Source organism: Zingiber officinale, chromosome 3A (assembly GCF_018446385.1).
Source record: "Zingiber officinale cultivar Zhangliang chromosome 3A, Zo_v1.1, whole genome shotgun sequence".
NCBI classification, from domain to species: Eukaryota; Viridiplantae; Streptophyta; class Magnoliopsida; order Zingiberales; family Zingiberaceae; genus Zingiber; species Zingiber officinale.
In genome coordinates this window covers 139,359,286-139,370,281 of record NC_055990.1, presented here as the reverse complement: position 1 = coordinate 139,370,281, position 10,996 = coordinate 139,359,286, and the positions used below count along the sequence as shown (strand labels likewise).

The following is a 10,996-nucleotide window of genomic DNA, read 5'->3' as shown; positions in this document are numbered from 1 at the left end:
ACTAGTAAAAATTTTTTATAGGGTCAAATTAGTCACCAATAAAATTAATCAGTTGGAAAAGTTGGATATTTATATTAAAAAACAAAAGCATATTCTATTTTTTAACCCTCTCTCTCCCCCATCGATTTACTTTATCTACAATAAGCCAGAACTATTATCACGATGGGTTTTATTTTTTTTGGAAGATGTGTCCCTTTGGAACGGGCAGTTGGTTAGTCCATGGAGTGATACTATCATGAGGTTTAGGGGGTCAATTTCTGGCTAGTAGTCATGTTCCTGCCCTCTCCTATGCACTAGTCACTATTTGATCTAGTAGCCACCTGTGATTTATCTCCTTTCATATAATCCATAGATGGAATATAAGAGGCATCTAAAGTAGTAAATAAATTTTAACCAATACAGCCAAACATCACAAAAAGACGAAAAGATGTTCAGTCTTTTTATAAGCTTCGTTCAGTCGACGGAAAATATGTTTGGTCGACTAATCCTTTTGGTCGACCAATCTCCCTATCAATCGACTGATCCACCAGCTTCTCTTCTTCATCGAGATCTGATCATTGCCTCATTATTAGTATTTATTGTTTGGTCAATCAATCCATGGGTTTAGTCGACTGATCAGCCCAATTTCCATCTTTGTAGAGATTTGATCTTTTTCATCATTAATTCTTTTAATTGTTTGATCGACTAATCCTTGGGTTTAGTCAGTCGATCAGCCTGAATTTCAAGTTTGTCGAGATTCGATCTTCCAGGTTGTTTACCGAAATAGGTTCAGTCTATCGATCCTTGTGTTCATTTGATCGATCCGCCTTGAATACAAAATGTGATTTGCTTGATCTAAACTCTATGTCATGTTAGCTTGGTTCGGTCGATTGAACCTCTTGTTCGGTTAACCAATCCTTCAGAATCTGCAAAACAAAGTCAGATGCACAGTATATAAAAGATATCCCTACAACACAAAGTTAGCACAGAGATATGATGAATGAGTAATAATAATAGACAGTAAAATTTGTATTGATCTCAACTTGGAAACATCTTGATTCTTTCAGTTGGATTAGTGACCTAAGGTTTGTCCTTTCCCCGGGCATGACCTCCCTAGTGCTCCTCTTTAGTTTCTTACCTCAATCTACCTACCAAACATTGGGTCCTTCAGACATACTTAGACTTCGTCTTAGCATAAGATTGATTCACTTGGGCTTCCTCTTGATATTAGGTCCTCCAGTCCTATCGGCTCCAACTACCAGGTGTCAGGTCCTCCACGCACTTAGACTTCTTGCCTGACTTCCACGATCTGCTAAGACTTTCCTGCCTAGTCGCAACTAGGGCTTTCTCGATTGAGTGATTCAGGAACCTTCTTAACCAGAATGCTTCTTTCACAACCATTAAACAAGACTCATACTCAGCTTCCATTGTTGGCATCACTACACAAGCTTGTTTCTTACTATTCCATTTGATGATGCCATCATTTAGCAAGAAGATATAGTCATATGTGGATTTTCTATCATCAAGGTCCACTGCTCAATCTACATCTATGTAACCTTTCAAACTCATATTAGATCCTTGAAAACAGAAATAATAATTTGTTATCCCTTTGAAATATATGAATATCCTCTTCACCACTTTTCAGTGTCTTCATCCTAAGTTTGACTGGAAACGGCTAATTAAGCCAATAACATAGCTGATATTAGGATGTGTACACAACATAATGTATATCAAACTAACAGTGACACTGACATATGATTTTTTTCTACATCTTGACTATTTCCTCAAGAGTCTTAGGACATATATTTTTTTCTCAGAACATTACCTTTTATTATAAGAATTTGTTCAATGTTACAATCTGACATATTAAAGTGTTGTAGAATCTTAGTGATACAAGTCTCTTGAGATAAACCCAAAAGTCTTTTTGATTGACCTCTATTATACTACTTCTTTCATATCTATTATATCAAATTATGATGAAAGTCATGATTTGACTTCAATCATAAATTTTATGTTACTTCTAACTATTAGTATATCATCAATATATAATGATAAAATGATAAATTTTTCTTTTTTTTCTTTCTTATGTAAACACAATGATTCTCATTGAACATTTCGAAAACATAAAGATAAAATGACTTCGTTAAATCTTATATTCCATTGTCTTGACACTTGCTTTAGACCATATATAGACTTTCTAAGTTTACATATTTATTCTCGTGGCATGTTTCATTTGTTGTTTGGATACAATACCATAGTGGTTGGTGAAAGGGGTAAAATCGAAAACAAGCGCATTGTTTGAGAAATTTAAAAGTTAGATGTACCTTTTGATAATTTCACAACCATAAGTATGCTTTTTGTTCGATTACCATAAGTTATTCTTTGAATACGGTACCAAAGTGATTGATGAGAGAGTTAAAATAAAAAAAATACATCTTTTAAGAAATCTGAAAGTTAGACGTGTTTTTTTTAAACACCACAACTTTAAGTGTGTTTTTTTGGTCATTTGCCGTAACTAAAATTAAAATATTATTTTCTCTTCTCTTATGCTTTAGAAATTGAAAAAGAAAATGTAAACAGAAATAGTTTTTTCCCTCCTAATCTCAGCTTCCATAAACATAATATTCTCATCTTCAATAAACATAACAACGTCAACAAAATATTGGCGCAACAACCTCGATTAGAGTAGTTACTTTCATATTATTTAGTTTGAGCTTGTATAAACAATGTAGTTCCATGAATTGACACGATGAAATTTTTTATGATTTTGAAGGTTTTTGATATAATATATATTCATAAAAATAAAAGAATATCCTTAATTAATTATTTATAATATTATTTTTTAAAACAAAAATTATCAAAATAGTACCCATGCTCATCCTAGTTCAGATCCTCTCCCCATTTCTCTATGTCCCCGTGTCTCACTGTCGATCGGATGGATCAGATTAAATTTGAAGGATGATTTACATCTTTAAAATATGGACAATATCCTCGTGATATGTAAATCATCTTTAAGATTTAATTTAATCTGTTCGATCGACAATGGAACACGAGGATAGAGAAAAATGAGAACAGAGGATCTGAACTAATGCTCATCCCAATACTTAAAATATATCTGCGTTTCCATTTAAAGCAAATTCGAACAAAATTACAACACTTTAGAATAATTTTTGCTTGAATTATACCATTTTAGAATACTTTTAATTAAAACTGCATCATCTTGAACAAAACTGCTTTAAGATAAAGATATATTATTTTAAAGGTAGCTATTTTAAAATCGAGTATGTTGAGATATTTTTTATATCAAATTATGTTTAGAATATTATTTTAATAATTTTTAAAAAGACGATGCCTTTTGATGATATAGATAATTAAAAACATTTTTTAGAATAATTTACTATATATATATTTATATATTTAGTATATTAGGTAAAATAACCTATTATTTAGATCAAATTATTATTATTATTATTATTATTATTATTATTATTATTATTATTATTATTATTTTCTATCCTGAGACACAATGCGATTGTAAGAGGACTCTGTGCAATAAGGGTTTCAATAATGCTAGAAAATAGTATTTTTCTTTTTTTTTTTAAATGTGATATATGCTAGAAAATAGAGAGTAATATTTGTTGATTTTAAAATTCCAAATAAATGATATAAAAGTTAGTCTCAAGAAAATTAAAGAGATATTTTAAATTGAAAATCAATTCATTGAATTCTTGAATTTTTATCATTAGCTTGAAATTTTTATCCTTAAGAATTGGTCCAAACTTTCTTTTATACTCATCCATTTAACTCTTACCATGTTTATCTAGTAATTGTACCACTATATATAGGTATCACTTGCTTTTTATTTTCTTCACTAATCATTGTGCATCTCCATCTCTTCCACAATGAACCTTAAAGGGTCCTCCTCCACATTTTTCTTTTTATTTATTTTACTTCTCGTAGCCGAATGTATATATGGTTATAAAACAAACAATGCGAAACTAGTTTCAAAAGTACACAAGCTAAGTCGTGATGCCTTCCCTCATGGCTTTGTATTTGGCACCGCTGCATCTGCTTATCAAGTTGAGGGAGAGGCACTCAAGGGTGGTCGAGGACCTAGCATTTGGGATGCATTTGTAAAAATTCCAGGTAACGTACTAAACATTTAAATTTTATAGTTTTACATATGTCTTTCTCGAATTAAAGTTATATAATGGAGTAAATTTGAATTTGCTTTATTTATTGTGGTGTAGGTCTCATTCCAAATAACGCAACGGGTGATGTAACAGATGATGAGTATCATCATTATAAGGTCAAATGTATATTTTCTTTTGTTATCATTGACTATTTAATAATTTTAAATTTAATAACAAAAAGCAAAAAAACTATAATTTTTATGAAGAATCAAATATTAAATTTTATTTTCAAATCATTACTCCATTGGTTCAAGATTTTATTTTTAATAATTTAAAAAGATCTTATCTAATGTAACTTTATGTTGATAATTAAGTTCAAACAAACAAATTTTTGATATTCTCATTGTTGATATTTGGAGACAATTAAAATGAAATTAAATTGGATTTAATCTTTTTCTTAAATATATTAAAATTTGAGTTTCGTCTTGTAGAAAGATATTGACATTATGAAGGAGCACAATTTTGATGCTTATAGATTCTCGATCTCTTGGAGTAGAATTTTCCCAAGTAATTGAAGCTATGAATCTTTTTCATAATATTATATACACCATCTTACCATTTCTAAATACTAATAATTTGTTATTTCTTTTGTCTTGTAGATGGAACTGGAGCCATTAATTGGGAAGGTGTTGACTATTATGATAGGCTAATTGACAATTTAATACTCAAAGGTAATTTATTTCTATCTGACTGTTAAACAAATAAGTTTGGCATGTTTTCATATATTTTAACCTTTCTATCTTCACATTAGGTATTATTCCATATGTCAATCTCTATCACTACGATCTTCCATTAGCACTCCAAAATGAATATTTGGGTTGGTTGAGTCCGAAGATAATGTAAGTAGTAAAATAGAATAATTACTTATATTGTTGAAATTAATTATGCTTACGGCATATTTAAGAATTTCTAATCTAACTTATTAAAAGATATTATAAATATTTGATTTAATTTATAATCAATTTGTTTAGGGATGCATTTGCGGATTATGCTGACTTTTGCTTTAAGAGATACGGTGATAGAGTGAAAAATTGGTTCACATTCAATGAGCCAAGAGTGGTGGCAGCTCTAGGTTTTGATACTGGTGCTCAAGCCCCTGGAAGAGCTACTGGTAGTCAATTTGGAGGAAACTCATCTACGGAGCCTTACATTGTGGCTCATAATCTCATCTTATCTCATGCTGCAGCAGTTAATAGATATCGTGAGAAGTATCAAGTAATATGTCTTTAACAAAGTTTATGTATTAATAGTAAATTTATTCTTAGCTAATTCTTAAAATCTCTTGCTATCAAATATAACAAACTCATTTTAAAATTGTAAGTCTGTAAATATACATAATACTAATACCATTTTCTTTTTTTATTCAGAAAGAGCAACAAGGAAAAATTGGAATTCTTCTAGATTTTGTTTGGTACGAACCTCACACTTACTCTGACAAAGATAAAGCTGCTGCTCAGAGAGCTAAAGATTTTCATGTGGGATGGTAAGTACATTCTTGGTTTCAATATCTAACTATGATTAACTTTTTCAATGTAACCTAATTTTGTTTACTTTTCTTAGGTTCATTCACCCTCTGACATATGGATACTATCCTCAATCCATTCAAGACATTGTTAAAGAAAGATTGCCAAAATTTACTAATGATGAAGTGGAGCTAGTTAGAGGTTCATACGACTATTTGGGAATTAATCAATACACAACTTATTATGTTAAGGATAATAGTACAACGAATCCTAAACCTATTAGTTATCAAGATGATTGGCTCGTTGAATTTAAATGTAAGATATATACAATATTTATTTTTGATAATGTTAAATTTAATAAAATGATATGCTAATAATATTGTTCTATTAATAAATTCAGATGATCGAAATGGGGTACCAATTGGACCAAGGGTAAGAAATAACCTTCTTATAACTTTTTCGATTATATTATAGATTTTTGTTTTTTAAAACTAAATGTAAGCCTATAAGTAATCGAATACAATTGTTTATATATCATTAGGCTCATTCCGATTGGCTCTACATAGTTCCGTGGGGATTGTATAAGGCAGTGACATATGTTAAGGAAAACTATGGCAATCCAATTATTTTTCTATCTGAAAATGGTAAATATTTATCACTTGTTTAATGCATCTTTTATTTAAGAATTTAGATTTATTCTCTAACCACATAATTCATTGATTAAAATTATAGGCATGGATCAACCGGGCAATGTCACACTTCCAAAAGGCTTACAAGATACTCAAAGGAGACATTTTTATTATAATTACATTACTGAACTAAAGAGAGCTATAGATGATGGTGCTTCAGTGATTGGGTACTTTGCATGGTCTCTTCTTGATAACTTTGAATGGAGACTAGGATACACATCAAGGTTTGGTATTGTCTATGTTGACTTTAAGAATAAAAAGCGCTATCCGAAGGAATCGGCTCGTTGGTTCAAGAAGATTCTCCAAAGGAGTTAATAATTTTGTTCTTTTATAAATTGTTTATAGCCTTAGGTTTTTTTTTTTTTTATCTTTTCTACTTTTATCATGAAATAATCACTCTTTGTTCTTTAAGGCACTATAAATAAATAAAATTACATTAATGTGTTTCATCTTGGCACTTGTAAAGAGATGTTAAACTCCCTTCATCTATTTGTGTCTCATTCATTTTGCATTTTCAATGGTTAATTAGGCCCATAAGTCAATCTAGTTTCTATCAAAATTGAATTGTATGGATGATCAATTATATAAGTTTGTGATTAATGTTAAAGCTAAAATGAGCATGAAAAAAATTATATATATATATATATAAGGAAGAAGATGTTAATAAGGATAATTTTAACAAGTATAATATTTTTTAATGATAATTTTAAAAGAAGAGTTCAATAGTCAGCCACTAGAAATGGTTTTAGAATCTTAATCTTATCCATACAATCTATTTTGGTAAAACTAAATTAATAATAAAAATTGATGCAAAAAATAGATAGGGACTATAAAATGCATTTATCAAAAACCAATAGAAATGTGTTACTCATAAGATATAAATTCAAGTTTTCTTTATTGTCAAACTTTTTGCCGCTAGGCTTAACAATGAGCAAAACATTTCTTAGTTGCATTCGATTGGAATTGAGCAAATAGACCAAATATATTTAACTTTACCTTTCTTGACTCCAAAGTAACTTTCACTAACTAACACTATTATTATATGAAACATCGATAATAATTAGTTAGATACATTGACTTTGACTTTTCATTTTTTATATTCTTTAATTCATTTTGAATTATTTATTTATATATAGGGCCTGACTAGATTATGGTTCATTCAGGAGAAAGCTGACCGACCCTTGAGCCGGTCAAACATAAGGGATTTAGTGCATCACTATTGAACTGAGAAGATATCATGCCCGATTATTCAACAGCCAACTAGGTTTAGAGATGGCCGACCATATAGATCGGTCGGAATGTCCGCCCCACCTCACAACTGACTAGCCATATGCGTGGTTAGTCAGAATAAGGGTCAATTCCCTGATGTTCATAAATCTCTCTATGCATTGCCGGCCAGATAAAAGGTCGGCCGGGCTTAAGACACTTAGCTTCATATTGACTCCCAAACAGAGTTCCAACATGCACAGTTCATCATATGACTCCTTGAATGGACTTCTAGCACAGCCAATATATCATATTCTTTTTCAAATGGGTCAATAATATTATGTAGAATTTAACTGAGCAGCTTAATGTAAGGACAGACACAAAGATGGCTAACCTTATGAGCCAACCAAGATATATTCAACCAACAACATATGCAGAGAATCCTAACAACCTGTCAGAATAATAGCTATGTGTTAGAGAATATTCTTCTGGAACTTTCTTCAATGATTATTGTGTCTCCCACCAGCCGACCACATATAACAACATATTTCTTCAACGACTTCGACAATAGTGTAAGCTATAAATGACAAAATAGGTATACATATGGGTGAATTGAAGATTTCTCGGATAATTATTGCATATTGCCTAGGTTGTACTCTTTCCATTACCCAACAACTTATGACATCCTTAGCCACCTTATGATTGTAGAGGTTATGATAGGTGATGTGCGTAGATTTTATACACTTGTTTATCATATTTTGACGCACATTCTTCTATTTTATACATGCTTTAGCTATGCACGTTCATGCTCCTTACTTTACTTTTGGCATAAATACTTTTCTTTGTTCGGAGATCTGCTCTTGTGTGTTTTATACTTTTAAGAGTCGAATTTGAAGAAGAATTAATGTTCATAGCCAATTCTACTATCAAACAGAGGAAAACGACTTTGGCAATGTGTGCCACACGGCCTTGCAAAGGGGAATGGCCCTGGCCGTGTGGTGATGACAGGGTCGTGTAGCATCAACAACATGGGAGAGTGCCTTGGCCGTGTGAAGCTTACACGGTCGTGCCACCTTTTCAAGCCAGCCAGTACGCGGTCGTGTGTGCCACACGACCGTGCAGTCTTTCTAGAGCTAAAAAATGGCATGATCGTGTGTGTCACATGGCCATGCAACACTTCCAGAGACAGAAATTGGCTAGGCCGTGTGGATTTGCACGACCGTGTAAGCAGGTAAAAGCAGAACATGGCATGGCCATGTGAGGGTTACACGACCATGTGACCTTGACCGAGAGGAGGAGCGCCCTGGCCGTGTGAATCTCACACAGTCGTGTCCTGGGTTATGTGACGCCTAAATTTCCTCTTCTCTATAAAGGGTTTCCCCCTCTTTGAAAAGGAGGGTCTCTTCCTTTGGGGAGTTGAGTTCTTGGGCTCAATTTCCACCTATTAGGAGGCGTTTTCCATCCAAGATTTGACTCTGAGGGCAGTGGATTGGTTTCAGAGATCACTCGTCCTATTGAGATAAGTGTTCCTTTCTATTTTCTTGATTTGGATTGGAATGTCTTCAATCCTCTCGTCTTCAGTTCTTTTCCTATTTTCTATGGAGTAGATTCCTTTGTTCTAGGATGGAGGGAGTATTGGTGAAGTAAATTGATGTAAGATTCATGGATTTGTCATCTTCTTGATTCAAGGATGTTGTTATGTTTTGTATCAATCAATCTTGTATAGATTATTGTGTTTTGTGCCCTAATACCATTCTTGATTGGCTGTTTATATTTCTTGTGGAATCTTTTAGAAGAATTCTCTAGATTGTATTACCGTGGGACATTGTGACAGGGCTATCCCATTAAACGGACATATAGGGGATTACTTTGAGGGGATGAAGCAGGGATCTACAAAGAAGTAGGATGGATTGATATGCTGAATTCTATATCTTATTGTGGATTGATTAGTGATGATATTTCTATGTTGTATGACCGTGGGGCATCATGACAAGGTTGCCCCATTAAACGGGATTCATAGGAATCATAACTATTTGATTGCTTCAAGTTTAGATATGAGTCCTTGACCAATGTTTTCTGTAGGAAATAACCAATGACTTCTTGTAAACACATTTCAATTGAGGATAGGATTTGTAGATCGCTTTACATTAATGAGTATCACTAAGAAACCAAATCTCCTAGAACTTTCACAAAACTAAGTTTCTACATTTAAATTTGATTTCTAATCTTTAGTTGTTTCTTAAGACATATAATATCTTCATGATTATTTAGCTAATTCACTTTTGAGACATCTTTAGTACTTATAACCAATCCCTGTAGATTCGATATTCTTTTATTACTGATGATGTAAACGTACACTTGCGGTGACGTAACAATTTTTGGTGCCGTTGTCGAGGACTGCATCTATAATATTAGAGATTATCATTTGAGTTAGACTAAACTTTTCTTTTCTTTTCTTACATCTAACTTGTAACTAGTTTCTAATTATGTTTTGCATTCTTTCATTACATTCATTCATTGCATCTATTTTTTTTTATCATTCCATTCATTCATTGCATTCATTGATCTTTAATTCTTTTTGTATACTAAATTCTTTCTATTCTTTTCTTTTCTTTGAATCAAATTCTTTAATCTTTTTCTTGTATGCGAAGATCTAACTTTGCAGGAGATCTACTTCCTCTTGATCCCGAGATTAATAGAACATTCCATAGAAGGAGAATCTTGCAAAGACATCAAGAAGAACAAGAATAATCAAATATGGTGAATAGACCACTTAAGGATTATGCAACATCTTATGCTAGAGGCTTTCACTCAAGCATTACTAGACCCTCTATTGAAGCAAATAACTTTGAGATGAAGCATGAAATAATCAATATGGTACAGCAAAATCAGTTTAGAGGTGGACCGCATGAAGATCCTAATCAGCATTTGGAAGTCTTCTATGAAATTTACGGTACCATGAAAATGAACGGTGTTCCTTCAGAAGCAGTTAGATTATTACTGTTTGGGTTTTCTTTAAGAGATTGAGCTAAACAATGGTTGAATTCCTTACCTCCAAATAGCATTACCACTTGGGAACAATGTGAGCAACAATTCTTAGATAAGTTCTATCCTCCTAGCAAGACAGCTCATATGAGAAATCTTATTACAAGCTTCAGACAATCTGATTCAGAATCTTTATTTAAAGCATGGGATAGATACAATAATATGCTCAGACAATGCCCACACCATGGGTTAGAGAAATGGTTAGTGTTGCACACATTTTATAACAGCATAAACTATCATACTAAAGTGTCCTTAGATTCAGCTGCTGGAGGGGCTTATGCATAAGAGTCTAGATGAGGCCGAAGAAATTATTGAAAGTGTAGCACAGAACCATCATCAATGGCCAACAGAGAGAAGTGAAGGCTATTCTTATTCAAACTCAACAAAAGCATCAGAAAAATTTGATGTAGATGTAGTTACT

The 10,996-nt window shown here is 32.3% G+C and overlaps 1 protein-coding gene and 1 non-coding gene across 2 annotated transcripts; one reads left to right on the top strand and one right to left on the bottom strand.

The window, feature by feature from the left end:
- Positions 1-3,881: 3,881 nt before the first annotated feature.
- LOC122050705 (beta-glucosidase 26-like) lies at positions 3,882-6,639 on the top strand. The gene is made up of 11 exons (XM_042611590.1): positions 3,882-4,125; positions 4,230-4,288; positions 4,604-4,679; positions 4,772-4,843; positions 4,924-5,011; positions 5,144-5,387; positions 5,540-5,655; positions 5,733-5,950; positions 6,036-6,067; positions 6,177-6,279; positions 6,368-6,639. The coding sequence occupies exons 1-11, from the start codon at positions 3,882-3,884 to the stop codon at positions 6,637-6,639; spliced, it is 1,524 nt and encodes a 507-aa protein (XP_042467524.1).
- Positions 6,640-10,660: 4,021 nt separating this feature from the next.
- Positions 10,661-10,766, bottom strand: LOC122054446. The gene has a single exon (XR_006132755.1). It is a non-coding gene; the product is annotated as a small nucleolar RNA R71 (small nucleolar RNA).
- Between the last annotated feature and the right edge of the window lie 230 nt (positions 10,767-10,996).

Excerpts from the sequence above, each read along its gene's own strand:
- LOC122050705 (XM_042611590.1), top strand. The coding sequence starts at position 3,882 with ATGAACCTTAAAGGGTCCTCCTCCACATTTTTCTTTTTATTTATTTTA. Across the intron at positions 5,012-5,143 it reads TGGTTGAGTCCGAAGATAAT|GGATGCATTTGCGGATTATG; the intron begins GTAAGTAGTAAA and ends CAATTTGTTTAG. Across the intron at positions 5,656-5,732 it reads AAAGATTTTCATGTGGGATG|GTTCATTCACCCTCTGACAT; the intron begins GTAAGTACATTC and ends TACTTTTCTTAG.